General features: G+C 43.5%; 1 protein-coding gene across 4 annotated transcripts in view; it reads right to left on the bottom strand.

Moving 5' to 3' along the window:
* Gria1 (glutamate ionotropic receptor AMPA type subunit 1) overlaps positions 1-19,511 on the bottom strand; it is a 303,637-nt gene that overhangs the window by 79,828 nt on the left and 204,298 nt on the right. For all 4 annotated transcript variants that reach the window (XM_026388267.2, XM_026388268.2, XM_026388270.2 and 1 more), the window contains 3 exons: positions 12,959-13,069; positions 12,056-12,262; positions 6,167-6,537 (listed from right to left, as the gene is read on the bottom strand). In XM_026388267.2, coding sequence (XP_026244052.1) covers positions 6,167-6,537; positions 12,056-12,262; positions 12,959-13,069 — 689 coding nt within the window. The remainder of the gene's footprint in view (positions 1-6,166; positions 6,538-12,055; positions 12,263-12,958; positions 13,070-19,511) is intronic.

The raw sequence follows: 19,511 nt of genomic DNA, 5'->3' as shown, positions 1-19,511 counted from the left end.
TTTTAATTAAATGGTTCAAGCGGGGGACTTTGGTGCTACCTAAAGAAAGAGCAACTGGGGTGGGGTTGTGGCTCAGCGGTAGAGTGCTAGCCTCGCACATGTGAGACCCTGGGTTCTATCCTCAGCACCACATAAAAATAAATAAGTGAAATAAAAGTATGAAAAAAAAGAAAGAAAGAAAGAGCAACTGGACTCCCTCCTACCTGATGGCCAGAACTGCTGGCTGAAATAAAGAAAATGACCACTTTCATTTGCATCCAGGAAGGCTCTTGTTCTCCTGCTATTGCGCTCATTTCAATAACTCCAATGCCACTTAGTGTTCTTCTTTCTCAAAAGGTCTGTGAAGCTGCTCAGTAGCAGAACCTGGCTCTGGGACTCACCATAAGGCAGCAGAGAATTAAAATTGAAAACATGGGTGGGAATAAGCTGAGTCCCCTCCACCAACTCTTGTCATGGGGGCCACCCACACCTGCCAGGATTGCAAAGTCACCTCACCTGGGCTAATCCCTCTGCCTTGGGGTTACTTGTAAGGGAAATGCATTGAAGGGGAATTTACTCTTGTGAATCCCCCTGTGACCCCCTTCTGATAGCCTGGGCTGCGGGAGAAAGGCAGGGTCACCAGCAAGTCCTCTGCCTTCCATGGTCACAACTGACCACTCTGTTCCCAGGGCCTTGCTCATTAGCAGTTATCATAGGGCAGTGAGCAGGCAGGCCCTGGGATCAGTGCTGACGACTGTTAATTGACACCCTTTCTTGCTGCCCCATTGACCTCGCTTTCTGTACTTTTTAAGTGATCTTACCTAGACAACATGCTGGCTCAGTGACTACCAAACTTTTATGCCCATCTGCTCTGGGTGGGGAGGTTCACGAAACATTCACAACCGTCTCACCAACTGCAGAGCTTCCTGTTCCGCAGGTCTGAGAACCAGCACTGGGACAGACACCCAAATGACTCTGCTGTAGGGGATCCCAGCAGGAACCCCACACCTCATCCCAGACCCAGAGTGTTTATCATCCATCCCACATTTCTTGCCTACTGTTGTCCACACCATCCTGTGACACTGTCCCTTACAGCAATGAACCTGTGGCCTAAACCAGACTTGTGTTTTCAAAATGAGAACAGTTTTTAAATTCAGGCTGCTTTCATCAACTCTTAGCTTTCTTCTCTCCCCCACAAGACTCTGGTGACCTCAGGATGAGCAAGACACTCAAGATGAGCAAGAGAAATGGGTCTCCATGCCCCTCTCTGCGAGTGTAGGAGGGAGAGCAGGAGGTACAGGGGGAGGTTTTCTCATCATGTCTCAATGCTGGAGGCATATTGGTTGCCATGGAATTTATGTACATACAAAGGTCAAGCTTTCATTGGCTATCTGCTTGGGTTTTCCTCCTTGCCTACCCTGTTCCCATGGTGAGTCAGTCCCGACAAGTAAATTAGCTGAAGGGTGTGTGTGTGTGTGTGTGTGTGTGTGTGTGTGTGTGTGTACCCGTGTTACCTAGGGTTCTGGGAGATCTCCAAAATGCCATCACTCCCCCGCTCGAGACTTCTTCTCACTGAGAGTAATTATCTTTACCAGGTAGAGATAATTATTATCTGTGCTGATGCAGAGTATGAACAGGATAAAAAGGGCACTTTCTGAAACCTGAAATTTTAATTTCCCATTTTTCTCTATTCTCCAAGGACCCTCCTACCCCTCTTCTTCTAAACCTAGGAAAGTGCCAACTCCATGGAGGTGGATGGGGAAATGACTGTTGCAGACAGTTGCTCTTAGTTCACTTGTAGGTAAGGGTGCCTTGGGTTGAGACTTCGTGGTAGGGAAGGATTGGTCTGAGTATCCCTGAGCCATGGGTGTTGCCTGGGTGATATTAGGGAAAAACACCTTCTTAGGTCTCAATTTCCTCAACTGTAATGAGATGGATAAACCAGAGCATCCTCAGATCCTACTCAGAGCTAAAAGTCTCTGCGTCCATGTTTTCCAAATGCTCCCCCACTCTCAGATTCACCCTTGAGTCCTCCCTCTCTACATCCTCACAGATCCACTCCATCAGCAAGTCCTGTCAATTACGGTTTCCAAGTAGACCATAAATCCATGTCCATGACCATCATCATCATTTCCATCGCTGTAATTTCTCCTGGATGGCTGTGAGAGCCTCTTGTTCAGCCCCTCTGTTTCTCCTCTGGACTCTTCTCTGCTTTAACTCATTTTCTTTATAGCTTCCCAGAGTGGTAGTTTAGCATGCAAATCAACCCTTCTCTTGTTTTAAAACACCCCAATGGCTTTCCATTTCATTTAGAGTAAAACCCCACATTTATACCATGGCCCTGCATGATCTTGCCTTGGTCTACTTCTCCAATATGATCTCAAACCCCTGCTGTCTTCACTCACTACAAACCAGATACACAAGTTGGTCCTCCAGTCCTTGAGAGCACTAAACTCTTAAGGGCTAAACTCTGCACGTGGCTATTGTGTCTCTCAGCTCTATATAAACCTAGCTCCCTTTTACCCATCAGGGCCTCAGAGAAATCTTCCTGGAACACTCTAAGTAAGTCTCCTTTAATTAACTTCCTTTATCATCCATGGCCGGTTCACTTTATTTGTAGCACATCACAATTCATATGTTCACAATTACTAGTTTAATGCCTTTTACCACTGTATCAGCAAAGGCAAAGGCAAAAACTCCTACCCTGCATCCAGCTCCATCATCAACTGAAGTTCATATTCTCAGCACCTAAAACCATGCTCTGCTTGCCATAGGCAGTTATCAATATCTGTTGAATAAGTGAATGGTATGGGCCCCAAATAGGGAGGAAAGGGACTTAAAGGAGACTTGGGAAGCCAAAGATAAATTTTGATTATGTTGATCTTCATTTCACCTTTAGTATATTCCTTTCTCAAAATCTCCCTGTGTGGAGATATGGAAAAGATAACTCCTAGTTTGTTCATATTACTGTGATCAGGTTTGTTACCTGTAGACAACTACATTCAGCCACATTTTGTTGTTGTTGTTGTTGTTGTTGTTGTTTTTTGGTTACTAGACATTAATAATAACTTTAAAAAGAGTAGAAGGAGACAAAGGAATTTGTGTTGTTAAGTGCAGATACATGAAATTCTGATAAAATTTGGTTTTACAAATCCTAAATTATTGAGGATTTGTGATACATTCTCTAAGTAAGCAGTGTGAGCAGTGAACTGAGGCTCATTTGGAGGAATGTTTGACATATGCAAGTACCTTACAAAATACCTTCTCCCATAGCAGTCAGAGGGTTTCACATAGTGTTGTGCATATTAGAAGAACACTGAGAAATAGGTAGACAACAAAAGAATGTCTGCTGGTGTCGATGATTTTCTGCTTGGCCTCTGACCCTGATGGCTGTCCTGCATCTTTGTCTTTTTGTCTGGCCCAAAATAAGATGAAATAAACTTTCTCTTTTTAATGAATATTTCCAGGAAACATTGTGACTCACAGTCTGACTCTTACAGGCTGTTAAGCTCTGGGATTGGCAAGGTGGGCTTAGTAGGGAAAAGTCCAAAGTAGATAAAACTAATTACTATGGTGCATCACTGTCAGTCATATCTATCAGACCCTTTCACCCCAAATCCCAAATTCTTCCTTCAAATTCCTTTGGGGAGGAGCCCCAAGAATCCAGATATTCTTGGTCCCTGGATGAACCATTGGCTATTTTTTCTTTGTCCCTGGCCTTCTTCAGGGACTTTCCAATCAGTGGCACCCTTCCTTCTAGTGAAGTTGAGTCAAAGTACAATATACAAAATAAATTTTAAAAAATAGCATGCATTTTACAGGCTTCCTATGTGAAGGTGAGGCATTGGTAGAGGTTCTATGTATGTCCATGTCTTTTAAATCTCACAGCAATACCCCAGGTAGAAACCATTCCTTGCATTTCACCAATGGGAAAGGAGAAGCATAGAGTGGGATTGTTTTGGTAGAGCTGGGGAGGAGGGCGGCTGGATATTTGGCTGGTCAGTCTTGTCTCCACCCCAGTGTGGCTTCCTGAGATACCCCAGCAGAACCTCAAAAGTCCAGGGAGCACAGTTTGAAAATTCTCTTGCAATCAGGGGTCATGAAGTCAAATACTCTGTGGGGCCAGCTGAGCAACACAGGAAGGAAGAGAGGCTGGGTGGGGTTGGGGGAATGGGTGACCACATGGATCTGCTCCAGAGAGTGCTACCATGAGTTCTGGATAACCATTGCCAAACTCTGCACAGATTAAACAAAACATGTGTGCCAGAAGATTAAGTTTGTGAATCATGGGCCTGAGGCCCCTGGAGTAATCACGGGGAGTTTGAAAACCCAGCGTGAGATAGAACCTCAAGGATGCTGCTAAGAGGTAGATGCCCACTGAGAAAGAATTGACAGAGAAGGACAAGCTCTGGACACAGACGTGTTTTGGTGGGCCGACATTACACTGAGTAGATGATAGGAATAATTTCTTCCCACTGTTTATCCACTGGCCCGATTTATTTTTAAGTGAGCCCTTCCCCTGCCTGGTTCTTGCTACTCTTTGCCATGTGTTTTCCAGTATTGGCCACACATCCAGTCTCACACCTCCTCCCCCACGTCCCCCACCCCCCCAACTGTCTTCTTATTTAAAGAAAAACAAGATTATAATGGTGAACGATGAGACTTTCCAAATTATGAAGCAGGAAGAATAAGTTCTGGGAAAAGCTTCTCAGGAAGATTTTACTCCATTGCCACTTGGAAACATCAGTCTTCACTGACACTCAAAATGCAAGATGGTAATGCAGGTAGAGATGCCTCCCAGGCGTTCCATGAAGCCTGGTATTGATGTACTTGTGACCTGGATTTATCTCTGGAGGCCAAATCCTAAGCCATGTCTCTGTACCTGCTTTTGAAATTTGGTGTTTTACAAGGGAATGTCTACTGGAGAAAGATCACAGACACGAAGCAACTGGAAAAGCAAATCTAGTCAGTACTATTTATCAGTAAATTAGAGGGGATGTATGGCTTAAACATTAAAAATGTAAGGAAAGTACATCATGCATAGATAGGAAGCCAGTAAAAGTGGAAATTGGTCTAGGTTGGTAGTTTTCAAATGCTTCCCCCCCTTTTTTTCTTTTTTTCCTGCAAAATAAATCATATCTACAAATGCAATATATACAGCAGACAAAAATGGAGCCACTCTGGTTCCACATAAAGGGTTCAATTCCTACTGACTTGATGACCCTGGTACTTTCAATGTGGTATCTGAGGCATCTCTGAGAAAGCCCATGTTTCAACCACTAGGAACAAATAAATATCATCCCTGGAATTGGAGTTTTTTCTGAGGTCTTTCTCAGAACCAAGAAGAAGAAAACCATTTTAAGATACAGGTACACCAGGGTAAGGTGACTTGCCCAGGGCTACAGAGAAAGTCTGTGGACTATAGCCAGTGCTATGACCTACTCATAACCCATGACCCTGCCCCCATGCAGGAGTAATGACGTGGTGTGAGTCTCCACTCACCCTTCCACTGGCTGTGTAACCTTGGGAAAGACATTCAGCATCAGGGTAGGTATACTATGAGCCCCATTTCTGCCTGAGTGAGGTTCCATTGAGATGATGCATGTACAAGACTCAAACCTTGCTTGTTGTATAGTAAGTATTCAATAAATGTTAGTTATATAGCACTGTTCCCTCCCCCCGCCAACTCCATTCTTTCTATGTGCCTTTCAGAGAAACATCAGTCATGATTATGCCATCAATCTTTTTTTTTTTTTTAGTACTGGGGATTGGGATTCAGGGGTGCTTGCCCCCTGAGCCACATCCCCAGCCCTATTTTGTATTTTATTTAGAGACAGCATCTCACTGAACTGCTTAGCACCTCACTTTTGCTGAGGCTGATTTTGAACTCGTGACTCTCCTGTCTCAGCCTCCTGAGCTGCTGGGATTACAGATGGGTGCCACCTCCCCACCCCATGCCTATCAATCTTGACATAGAGCACATTAACCAGATAGTACAAAATGCTGGCCCAACCATAGATGCATATAGATAATCCACAGCATGCAAAGGACAATGGACCATAAAGAGGAGTAGAAAAACTGAAAACAATGAAATCTGGAAATAATTCCCATCTCTTAAATTTCCAGTAATTTTTTTCCCCAAGAAAAACATAGCATTGTGTAGCACGAAGGAGAAAAGGGAACTGACCTGGGAGAAATGTCACATCCTTGCTGCATGAAAGCTCCCAGCGAGAACCACAAGCTGTTGAATATCCCAAACTCATTCGCCTGGTCGCTGGTCGTCTGGTCTCGTCCCTCCTCAAACTCTTCACTGTGCCATTCATAGGGGCTGAAGCGACTGACCAGGAAGAGGACCACGCTCACTCCGATGTAGGCAAAGACGATGCACATCCAAATCTCGTACGCCAAGGGGTCGAGGAAGGAGAAGACTCCTGGCTTGGACTTCTGTGGCTTTTTAATCATGATGGAGATGCCCAGACTCATAAATGGCTTGGAGAAGTCAATAACCTCTTCCCGAACCAAGGTGATTGTTAAGGGGGCCACAGCCACATCAGCTCTCTGAAAAAAAATAAATAAATAAAACTCAGTTGAGCTCAGCAGCTTTCTTTGTTCTCATTTTTCTCTTCACTGTGAATATTCTTTTGTCTCTGAAAAGATGTGAAAATGGGAAAGAATTTAGAAGTCAACCACTCTGGCTCTATTCCTGACAAATGGATGATCAGCTCAATATTTTACTAGAGGGATTATCCTAGTATCTGACAGCTCCACTTACCAGAGATGGCTTCTTCATCCTGCAAGAAGGAGGCTGTGGTTCTGTCTGTTGATTTTGCCTGTCCAGCAGCCATGTCTCCTTCCTGTGGCTGGAAAACCACCCTTGCCCTCCCTCCTCTCAGCTGCCCAGGTTGGAGTGGGGCTGGCTACGCTTGTTACATGAGGAAGCACATAACCCAGGTCTGGCCAATTGGTATACTCTACCCCCTACCTGGGAAGTCTCACTGAAGGAGGGCATTAGAGCCAAGGGAGTCTACTGAGTATTACCCCTGACAGCCAGAACTGAGAGATGCTGAGGATAATCCCTGGTGCTGTAACTTGGGCCACTCTAAATTCAGGCCTTACCTTGGCCTCCTTAGGAACATGTGTCAATACATTCAGAGATCTGTCACCAAGAAAATGAACCAGTCTTTCTGTTTGCCTAAGCCACTTTGAATTGAATTTCTTTTACCTGCATCCAAGATTATCCTGGCTAATGAGGTGGTAAAGGCAAATTTAACTCAATAAACATTTATTGAGCACTTATGTATAAGCTCTAGGCTGAAAGCTGAAGGTAAGCAATGGTCTCCACACGCAATTGCAATTACAAATTAGTAGGGAAAACGCATGAATATGTGGGCGTACGCACACACACACACACACACACACACACACACACACATACACACAAATATACAGATACACAACCTTTCCAGTCTGTAAGGTTAATGGGATGCATGTTGTCTAAGAGATATAAAATGCTACAGGAGACCCGGAAGGGATTCATTCTGGCTGGTGAGATCAGAAACTGAATCATGGAACAGGTGACATGTACATTGGGCATTAAAGGAGGGTAGAGTTATGACAGGTTGCTCTGGTACAGGACAGCAGGCCAGGAATCAGGGACCATGAGAGTAGGAGCCTGGCAGTGAGAAAGTGCAGTACGTTTTCAACTTTTTCCCCCCCAGAAAAACTGCTAAGAAATATGCAATTAATTTAATTTTTAATTTTCAAATCCAGCATGTGGATGAACATGAAAAGATTGCAATGAATGTTCATCCTTGGGTATCCAGCATGTGGAATCTCCAGGCCTTTGCTCTTCCTTTATTCTTACCTCTAATCACAGACACACTGGCATCTACTCAATAAAAATCCAGCGCTCTGTTGGCCCGAGATCAAGAGATCCTGGAAACTCAAAAGGGCTTCTATGGACAGTTGCCACAACATTCATTTCTGAAATGAGAGACGTGCTTAGACAAGTCTGTTGGGGAGAATGGCTTTGTCTTACGCTGCTGTATAGCAGCCCAGATGTGAAGCTTGGAACAGACACTGTGCAGATGAGGGTCCTGCCAAACCACCAGTCGGCTGCTACTTAGAGATTCCTTCTAGTAACTCTCATTTGCTGGGACTACTGAGAAGGTGCTTTAAGTGGAATAAAAAGCTTGGCTTCAGAATGACTTAAGTTCTAACTTATAGAAAAACTCCATACAATGCTGCAGGAATCAGGTGTGAGTTTCATAGTAATGCTGTTCTCCCCTCACCCCCACCAACACCTGCTGCATAAATCTTGATTTTTTTTTTTTTTTTACAAATACTTACAAATCAGTACAAGGGAGAAGATATCTACTCTTTTATCTGTAACTTAGCATAGAAAAGGAATGAGAGAGAAATGTAATGTAAATGACTTGGAGGGATTGACTGGAAATAACCCACAGGGTGAATGCAGACCAGCTCAGAACATGGTACAGGGTATTAAATGGATTTGTCTGATGCTCCCTGACATGAGTGAACAGAAAGGATCATAGGCTGGAAAATTAAAGAATCACATTATCTTAATGCTTCGTTCATTTAGTGGTTCAAAAATGCATTCCATGAAATATTTCTGGAAAGATGTTAATAAGTATACATGAAAATTAACATGCTTGGGAAATACAGATTTAAACAGGTTATTTTAGGGCAGATTCTTTCAACCCTTTAAAAGACCACTACACGCTGACAATTTCCAAGAAGAGTATGTTGGAAGCAATATTTCTAAAATTGTTTGTCCTTGGATCATTCATTTCTCTAAGCATTTATAAAAAGGCACCATAATTCTTGTTTTAAATACTTACGTCACATTTTTGGGGGGGTGAAGGTCAAGTCAATTCAACTACTTGAGAGTGCCATGAAGTGTGACCATTTTATAGGTGCTAGAAATTATTTTTGTAAACTGACATCTGGGGACAATGGCTCTCAAATTTGAGGGTGCATCAGAATCACATGGAGGGCTTTCAGAATCATAGATGGCAGGGTTTCTAGATTCAATGAATCTGGACGGAGATGTGAGAATTTGCAATTTCAACAAGTTCCCAGCAATGTTGAAGCAGTGACTGCACTTTGAGAACCCACTGACCTAGGAGATCACAAAATGAAATATGCCATGCTTGTTTCAAAGCAATTTGGGGAATGTGGTATATATCTTTGATATGGGAAAAAAAAAAAACAGGGCACAGTGGAGCATGCCTGTAATCCCTGCAGCTCAGGAGGCTGAGGCAGGAGAATCGCAAGTTCAAAGCCAGGCTCAGCGGCAGTGAGAGGCTAAGCAACTCAGTGAGACCCTGTCTCTAAATAAAATACAAAACAGGGCTGGGGATATGGCTCAGTAGTTGAATGCCCCTGAGTTCAATCCCCCCCCCAAAATTTCCCAAAATATACATAAAACTATTGGGGGTGTAGATCTGCTCTGAGCCAGGCATGGTGCAGGTGAATATCCCCAGAATGGCTCTGTGATAAAGAATTCACTATCTGTGTTTCAGGAAGGTGACCTTGGAGGAGTTCCCTATCTTGCAGGCCTCATGCAGCTGGTAAGTTGGCAGAGTTGAAACTCAAGTCCAGGTGTCTGCCTGCAAAGCTCACTCTCCTTCTGCTTCACCAAGAAAAAGGATGGACAGGCATGCATCTGGAAATAAGGCACAGCAACATTCCCCAACAAGAAGCAGAAACCAGCTACAAGTGGCATCATTTCCTCATTGAGGACACCACTGGCTTGGCTAATACTGGCTTTACAGTCCAGTGTTTGGATGTTATGATTTCTATAGAGTCTGTCTTAATGTGTAGTACAAACAGCAGAATTGTACGTCCCAACTCTGCTGTTATTGGCTGTGTGTCCTTTGCCAAATCATCTAACTTTTCTGGGCCTCAGATTCCTCATCTATAAAATAGAAAAATGACCTTACCTATTTCACAGGGTTGAGAGGAGGATAGCCTAGCATGGGGCACATGAGCAGTGTGATTTGATGAAATATTACTGCTACGATTATAGCTAAAAACAAGAGAGAGCAGCTATACCCAAGGCAAAGAAAGAATAAATTCAGAGTCATCTAGATGATTTTTTCCAGGCTTTTCTGATGGTTTGTGCTTGAGAAATATTTTTCTGAACCCCTTTGTTCTTTCTCAGGGGAATTGAAAAAGAAAGATGAACTTAAAATAAAGGAAGAGTTAGCCAGTTGGGCCCAATGTGGAAACCAGTTTTACTGGGAAGAGGGACAGACCCTGGCAAGGGGAGACCAAGGGAAGGACTAACCACGGAGGCATGCAGAGGTGACTCCTGCTTGTCTTTGTCTGAGCCCTGATGAGCCAATGACTCAACACTGACAGCTGGCACTGGGGGCTTGTCCTCAAGTTGATCACACGGTTATTCTGCCCAGATCACAGGCTTTTTTACTAAGGGGCTGAATTACATGAGGTGAAGGTGAAGATGAATGCTGGGGAAGGTGAAAAGTTCACAGCTGTTGCCATGGAGATGACCTTAAGAGTTTGGTGGAAGTTCCCATGGAAACCAGCCTCCAGAAGCTCTATCCAGACCTCTGTCTTTCCTCAGTGGAGCTTCCAAAGTGAAAGGCAGCAGAGGAAAGAAGAAAGAGGAAAGCACAGCCCATTCCTCAGCCTATGAGCGACCTTCACAGGTTGTCTCAGAAGCCCTCTCCCTGAGGAATATTTTATTATTTTATTTTTAACCCCATCTTCTTCTTTTTTTTTGAATTCCCTTTGTGTATCCCTGGATTCTCAAAACTCACCTTGCCCTGCTATGAGATGATGAGATTTACAATTCCTTTAAGTGATTTTTTGCCTCCTGACCAACACTGAGCATCATCTTGGGGCCTAGCCTCAGTGCTTCCACTCCAAATCCCCTGCTGGAGTTTCCGGCTTCTGTGAGTGGGGCCACACTGGCCCCTTTCCTGCACAGAGCCGCCATGTTCTTCCATTGCCCTTCACTGTTCCCTTCCTCAGGCACCTCCACACTCTTCCAGGGTCCACTGAACCAGTCCACGCTCTTCCCTGCACCCTGGCTCACTCAGAGCCCTCGACACGACAGGGCTGCCTCCCTCCCACCACTATCCTGTTGTGGACACTTTAGAAATTTCTGGAATGCTTTCCTCCCTTTCGGTTTGATTATGGCCACGTTCCAAGCTCTGCACCCTTTCCGAGGGCTAGGAAAACCCACATGAGCTCTGATGTGAATCATACAATTCACACTCCTTGATTCTACGCTCTCATTTACTATTCTCTCATTGTCTTTTCTGCTTTAAAATGTGTAGATTGGTGGGGAATCTCTTGTCTCTCAATGACTCCTTAAATACTGACAAGTGCAGGACGTTCAGTGGCTTCTCAAAACGGCTTTAGTTTATTGAAGATTTTACAGCCATCGTGCATGCAGTTATTTCGAGTGTGGTGAGTGATATAGAGATGGGGTAGCTCTACCACTATCCCACAGATCACTACTATACCAGGCAGGGAAAGGACATTCTCATAAGTTCTACAGGGAAAAAAGCCAAGAACAGTTCAAAGGGAAGTCTGCACCCATTGAGGGAGGAAGAAAAGACAGCTTGCCAAAAGTCATATATGAGTGAGGCAGGTTTTGGAGGAGGATCTTAGAGGTGGAGAATGGCAGGGAGCACTGTAGGGAACAGGGAGAATGGGGGGACAGGTTGGCTGAACTGGAAGTTGCACCAGAGGGTCTATAGAAGCAAGTGATTAGAAAATTAGTTTGGATTCAGGTACATGGAATCCCAGAGTAGAAATTTATACTTTAAGTAGGGCAGTGATAACCCAACAATCTGCCTTGAGAAAATTGACCTTAGAGCTGAAGTCACGAGATGCTGAGACCTGGAACCTGAGCAAAGCATGTCTTAAGACAATGGGTTTGGAATGATGTTATCTATTCCGCTGCAATGATATTCAATTATGGGGTCTAATAGGCACTTGTGTGCAAGACCATCCAGCCACCAAATGATTACCTTCAAACCCTCTGTCTCTGCCCTCCAGCTCCACCCTGGGAGGAACGTACCCCATAGACCAGCTCTCCCACCATGCCGTTCCAGGCCTTGGTGTCAGGATCCCGTGCTCCATATTTCCCATCGCTGACAATCTCCAGACGGTAGGAGTAGCCCACATGCTTGGCAATCTCCGCTGCCAGCTCTACACAGTAGCCCTCGTAGCGGTCATTGCCCTCAAACTGGTTGGCGTTCTTCTTGAGCATCACATAAGGATCTTCCTGGTAAAGAAACAAGGAGACAGAGGATGTGGGTCATGGGTTCACCCTGGCACCCTCTTCAGCAGGGCAGAGGAGTACACTTTGGATGTTGGCTAACACAGGGCGGTCTCTACAGCCCCTAGATCTATTTCCTGAATTTCTGCATCCATTTATAAACATCTTGGGATAAGGAATCAAGCTTTTAAAACATAAGAATGTTTCTCCATTGAAATATGATGAATGGCTTTTTAAATAATGTTCTTGGAGCTCTTGTTTGAATTTATTTATTTATTTTAGATAATTCTGGGAAAAGAGGAAGTAGATCAAGAATAGGCTTCAGATTTCTCATTATCAACCACTGAAAATCACAGCAGTTTCATTTCTCTGTCCTTTCTGTGCTAGACTTAGGGGGGCAACGGCTTCTACTGAGGCAGGGTGGAGTATGAAAACCAGCACCACTTTGTGTCACCCTCAAGTGTCATATATGAGGAGAGTGGCTCCAGAGCATGCATTGGCTTATCCAAGGACATGATAGTGAGTCTAAGAGATGCAGAGGGAAAATTCAGGGCCTCTTATTTACAGAGTATCCCCTTTTCCAATCTCTATGTTTATCTATGGTACAGTTTTTGGCAAAAGGAATGACCAGCTCTCACTCTTGGTGGAAAACCTTTATGGTAGTCTGGCTTGAATCCCAAGCAACCTCAACAGAGGACTCACTAGGATTGTAGTGACGATGTACGTTCTGTTCTGAACACTGGAGTTATCTCCCCCAGCTTGAGCATCGGTGGCTGCAGGGACAAACTTGTCATCTTCATTCCAGTAACCAATCTGTTAGTAAGAAAAAGGTGGAGACATAAGATGGGCCAGGTAGGAGAGCAAGGAGCTCAGCATCACACCTTCATGAGGTACACCAACATCTCAGGAGACAGCAACAGCAAGAACCAAGCTTCCCAGGTCCTTCCATCCCTAACACCCCGGTGAAACTTGCCATAATGGTGGGGTATATCTGGAAACTAGCCCCCTGGAGATATGAGGGGCTAACTGCTTACACAGCTTAATTGTATAATACAAGCCAGGGTTGTGGGGATTCAGTTCCCCACAGCTGTTACAAGGCCAAACCTTTCCACCTAAGGTGGTTTCTTTCTGTGGGCTCATTCTGAACTAAAGTTGAAATCAGATGATTTGAATATTATATTCCTTTTGCTTTTTTTTTTTTAGATTACCTACATTTTTCCACCTAGATTTAACTTCCTAGGACAGTTACTTTATCCTTTATTTATTTCTCTTTATTCCAAGTATAAACTATTATAATAGTGAGGATATAGTTGTGCTTAAGGTTAAATATCATTAATTTCCCAAACATCAACAGGTTATTATTTCCAACTCATTTTCTAAGATCTTTCAGCAAATATTTATTGTATCCCTATTGTGTACAAACAAGGCTTTGAGCAAAAACGTTGGTGTTGGTGTGTGGCGGGGTTGAGAGAGACACAAAGAAGTCCAAGAGAGCGTCTGCTCTGAGAACACCTCTGGTCTACTAGGGAAGACATGAAACGCACATAGAGCCCAAGAAATGCCAAGTAAGTGGGCCTAAGGTGTTCAGAGAAGCAAAAGCCGAGAGCAGGATCCAATGTGGAGAGAAAGACAGCAGGAGGAGGCGGGGCTTAGGGTCTTAAGAAAGGGGACTGGCTGGGCCCAAATCTTATAGATTAGGAGGAATAGCAACCAAGGTGTGAAGGCAAGTTCAGCGCATCCTGGCCAGGAGGGCAGTGGGTGCTTGGGTCTAAGTAGCAGAAGGTTTTGAAAGCCAGACTTGGGAGGTAGAGTATATACTGAAAGCAGCAGGGAGCCATGGAAGGTTTGGGAACTGCAGAATGATCTACCTCTCTCTCTCTCTGCCACACACACACACACACATCCCAAACCTATCTATACCTATCTCTCCTCTTTCCCTTCCCTTCTTTTCCATTTTTCCTCTTCTTCTCCTTCTCCCTTTAGACAGTTGTGTTTTGTTTTGTGATCGTCCTGCCAGGTGTAGCTATAAAGGGAAAAAAGGAAGGAGAGCTGGAGGTGCGTATGTAGGAGGTGAGCAGGTCTCCCAACAGCCAGAACTCTGCTCAGCCTCACGAAAACCCAGGCACATGCCAACTGGTCAGCGCAAACATCCCTTTCACCTGGATGTCTTTTCCAGTTCCTTCACCTGGAAAACTTCAGCCCTCCCTGCGGTCTCGAAGTCATTAACCACAACAGCGATCATTGCCAGCATGGATGATGTTCTTGCTAAGTCACAGGCTGAGTGTCTCACAGTTCCCGTGTCCTTTCATCTGGCTTGGGGAGGGTGCTAACTTGTCTGTGGTAGTGCAGCTGGAAGGCAGCTGAGCTTGGCCTGGAACCCTGGCCATCTGTCTCCTGCGGCTGCTTTGCACTGTTAACGCTGTTCTTATGAAGGGGGCCTCAGCCCTGGGCTGGGAATCTTTGTTAGCACTTATGCTTTTGTGTTTCAGACACGCTTCTAAGTACTTCATATGTTTCAACTCCTTTCATCCCCCATTAAACCCTGTGAAGTTGGCTAATTATCCTTCCCATTTTAAGTGTGAAGAAATTGTGATGTGGAGAAGTCAAATAATTCCTCAAGGTCACAGGGGAGCCAGGATCTGAACCAGGATGGCTGACTCCAGGGCTGTGCCAGCCAACCCTTGGGGGGTTCATGAGCCTTCCCATTACAGCCCTGGGGCCCCCACTTCCACCTCTGTCCCATCTCTCCACGGTGCTGCAGACTCTTCATGGACAAGACGGTAGCGTCTCATCCATGTGCCTCCCCTTACACCAGCACATCCTTTCACAGAGAAGCAGTTCAGGAACTGTGAGAGGCGAGAATGGAGCAGACAGCTGTGATCCAGCATGGCGCCCAGCACCCTGATGATGCAGAGACGGTTCAGAGGCCTGGCAGGGCTGTGCCTCTCAGGGTACTGTGTGGAGATTCACCCTCAGGGCACCCATGTGCGTGGTGTAGCCTGTGTGGGAATGCTTTTGTTTCTTTCTTCCCCCTCTCCCTCCTTTTCTCTACTCCTCCCTTCGTTCTTTCACTGTAAGTCCATGAGTTTAATTATTCCTACTGACTGTACAACTATCATAAGGGAAAGTTACATCCTTTGACTTGATCCTAATTCCTCTAAAAGCCACAGCATATTAAGAGGTATTATTTAAGCCAGCAGTAGTGTGCATGCCTGTAATCCCAGCTTCAACTAACAGGAGGCAAGGCAGAAGGATTGCAAGTTCAAGGCCAGCCTGGGCAACTTGGTGAGATCCTATCACAAAATAAAAAGAGACACACAGCTCAGGGGTAGCTGATTGCCTCTAGTATTATTTTAAACAAGAGGGGGTTCATTGCTCAATATATCATCTGTCTGGCCTCACACAGACCTGGTTCAAGAGCTAGCCTCTCCTAATGACTATGATCTTGTGTAAGTTACTTGTTTGCTATGGGCCTTAGTTCCTGATCTGTGACTAGAATATAGTAACGTGCTTCACTGGGCCACTGTGGGAACTGAATGAGTAAATGTGTACAAAACATGGTGCATAGTTAGGGGGCCGACTAGTTGAAGATTAACAGAGTTCTACACTATGATGAGTTTCAGTTTTTAATTTGCTATTGAAAATCATTAATCTCAAAAGAAGGATACATTCTAGAGCAATTCCAAACTCAATTGACAAGCTAAATTCTTCTTTACATACAGAATATCCCAGGGTAAGTGATTCAAAACCACAAAACACTGATCTAAAATCTTAAGTTATTTTGATAAAAGATGGGGGGGGAGATGAATCTGTGTGTACCAGACATATGTCTTTGAAAGAAATATTAATTGTTATGGATGGTGGCCCTTCAAAGCTAGAATCATAGCACTAATGTTACATTAGAATCTATAAAAAAATAATGTGTATCTTGGCTTATTTATAGCTACATTCATATCAAAAGCTAGTAGACTAGTTAAATACTATAAAAATATTATTGTATTACTAATCCTCTTATAGGCAAATAGGACTAATATTCTCAGAGTCAGTAGAGATTGATGTCTAAACTCATGCTTATGCCTCATTTAAACTAGTGGACTGAGAAATATGGTTTTACAGTTTGATAAAAAGAAAGCTGGCAAAGATTTCTGAAGAGACATGGCACTTTGGAGATGAGAGAACATTTCTTGTTCGTGGGGAAGTGGGTTGGATTATTATACAGCACTTTGATTCTCTACTGAGGATATGCAGGAACTTTGATTCTATCTTAAAGTAAATCAGAGTTAGTAGTTTGGTGAAGATTGGGGCTACTGTTCAGGAGAGGATTTAAACAATTCTGACAGCAAGAGGTCTTCTCCTGGGGCCAGTTATAATTTTTGATCTCCTGTTTTCCATCTACCTCTAAAGAGTCTTTGAATATAGGAAATGAGTCTAGATTTTTTTTTAAAGTGGATGAAGTTTTTAAAAAGGAGATATTCATAGAACTGAAAATTCAATTGATCTACTTTATACACTCATCTAATTGAATTTACACACTGATATCTCTAGGTCATCTTTGAAGCCACACTCCTGACCTCCAAAAGTGACATCAATTATAATCAAAATTTTTAAAAGTTGCCTCCTGTGGCAGAGACAACTAGCTGACCACCAGGTATTCTTGTTTGCCTTCCATAGTGTAGATAGTGGCTACCTAGCCAGAAACTACATTTCCCAGCCTGCTTTGCACCTACTTGGGCTCAATGATTGTGTTTTTGTCACTAGAACGCAAGGGAAGTGATGCATATCTCTTCAGATGGACCCTCAACATCTCCACAAAGTTTTCGGGTTTTTTTCTGGGGGGGGGGGCTGGGATTTTGGGCTCAGAGGTAGAGTGCTCGCCTACCATCCATGAGGAACTGGGTTTGATCCTCAGCACCACATACATAAAAAATAAATAAATAAAGATATTGAAAAAAGAAAGTTTTCATTTTTTCCGCCTCCCTGATGTGTTTGTTAAATGTTGACAGCCAGAAACACCCACGTAGGCAGTGGGGCCTCTATAAACCTGAGTCTCAGACAGAGCCCTCAGGTTAAGAACTAGTCACTAAGTAAATAAGAAACAAACGTCAATTGCATTAAACAGCTGAGATTTTGAAATGTATCCCTTCACAGCACCTAGGGTCATCTGGACTAATACACTTAAAGGGTCTGAAGTTAATAAATTTGTCTGTAACTTCATCTGAGATCTGCTTGAGGTGTTATTTCACTGAATTAGCTAGCTTCTCTCTTCCCCTTTGGCTGGCAGATCTATGGAAATATGGGCCAGAGTATTGTGCTCCTTGATCACCCAGAAACAGTCAAAGAATTTCCCACTCATTTAATAAGCAGCCATTCATTTGCATGAATTTACTAGGTATGTGATGTCAGCATATTCTAGACACCAAGAAGAAAATAAGTAATACAAATATGGTCTCTGCTTTTAGAGCCCACGGTTAGTGGTGCTATGGTTTGAATGTTCCCTCCAAAACTCATGTTGAAATTTAATTGCCACTGTGATGGTACTGGGACATGGGACCTTTAAGAGGTGATTGGGGGGCTTCGCCCTCTTGAGTGGACTAATGCTGTTATTGGCTCCACCTTTATGAGTGGATTGATGCTATTACTGTGAGGGTGGGTGAGTTATAGCAGGGTGATTTTTGTCACAAAAGAGGCTGCTCTCACCACAGGATGCCCTGCATCACATGGTGCAACAGAGGGCCCTCACTAGACACCAGAACCTTAATGTCAGACTTGCCAGCCTCCAGACGTGTGCAGAATAAATTTCTTTTCTTTATAAATTATCCAATCTGTGGAATTTTGTCACAGCAGCAGAAAACAACTCAGACAAGTGGCAAAGTGGTAAAGAGGAAAAGAAAGACAATTCATTTCCAGATCAGGGTTTGACAAATTATAATATCTTCAAGGACCAGACAAGAATTATTGAGGCTTTTGGATGGTGCACTCTTTGTTTCAACTGCTCCTATCTGCTGTTGTTAGGAACCAGCAATAGATAATATATATAAACAGATGAGCATGGCTGTGCTCCACAAACCTTTATTTATGGCCACAAATTTTAATTTTGTATAATCTTTACATGTCACCATATCATCTTTTTTTGATTTATTTCAACTGTTTGTTGGAAAAAAAAAAACACCATTAGCTCATGGGCTGTACAAAAACAGGTGGTGAGCTGAATTTGGCCTGTAGGCTTAAGTTTTCCGATCTTAATTTAGATCAACTAAGCAGTAAAAGTATCTCCCAAGGAGTAAGCAGTATCGAAAAAGTAAAATAGAGTGATGGCTCTGCTGGGTGGTGGGGAGCTACTTCAGATGGCTTGAGCAGGGAGAGCCTGTCCAAGATGGCTCCACCCAAGCTCAGACCTGAATGACAAGGAGAAACACAGCGTGTGAAAATATAATGGTAGAGAAAGCCAGGTAAAGGAACAGCAGGTGCAAATGTCCTGAGGAGGAATGAACTTGATGTGCTCCAGGGACAGAAAAATGGCAGAAAAGATACAGAGTAATGAGCCAGAGTGAGGAACAGGAGCTGATGTCTGGGCTTTGAAGGCCAGGGTCTGGAGATGACACTGTATTTTACTGATGACAGGAACCCAGTGAAAAGGTTTAAGCAGAGGAGCGATAGAATTTGATGTATGTTTGAAACTTATTTTCCAGACCTTGTGGTGCAAAAGTGGACTTGTTAGAGAGGCAGAAACATAGATGGGGGTCTGTGACCGGCAAGGGGGGTACTGCGCGGAGCCTTGAAGGTGGCTTGGGCATGGGGTCATTGAGTGGAAAGGGAGAGAAGTGACTGGATGAGGACTGTACCTTAGAGCTCTAACAGGATTCAGTATGTCCAAAATCAAATGGCAAAGATTTAAAGGTGACTTCAGAGGTCATATGGAATGAAGATCGACGATTTCTTTGTGATATTAGAATATTGATTTTTTTTAAAAAAATAGTTTTATTTAAGTAGGCAGATAAATAGTGTATTCACTGTGTTCAACATTGACATTTTGAAACATCTACATGTCGTGAAATGGCTAAATCTGGCTAGTTAACATACTCATCACCTCACAAAATTTTGAGGTGAGAATGCCTAAAATTGACTCTTTTACCATTTTCAAGAATTTAATGCATTGTTATTAATTATAGTCACTATGTTATATAATAGATTTCTGGTATTTATTCCTCCTAACTAAAATTCTTTTTTAATTTTTTATTTGTTTTGTTTTTATCAG

The sequence above is a fragment of the Urocitellus parryii genome, chromosome 1 (assembly GCF_045843805.1).
Source record: "Urocitellus parryii isolate mUroPar1 chromosome 1, mUroPar1.hap1, whole genome shotgun sequence".
Taxonomy (NCBI): domain Eukaryota; kingdom Metazoa; phylum Chordata; class Mammalia; order Rodentia; family Sciuridae; genus Urocitellus; species Urocitellus parryii.
Note: the sequence above shows the minus strand (reverse complement) of the source record. Positions and strands in the feature narration are given on the sequence as shown.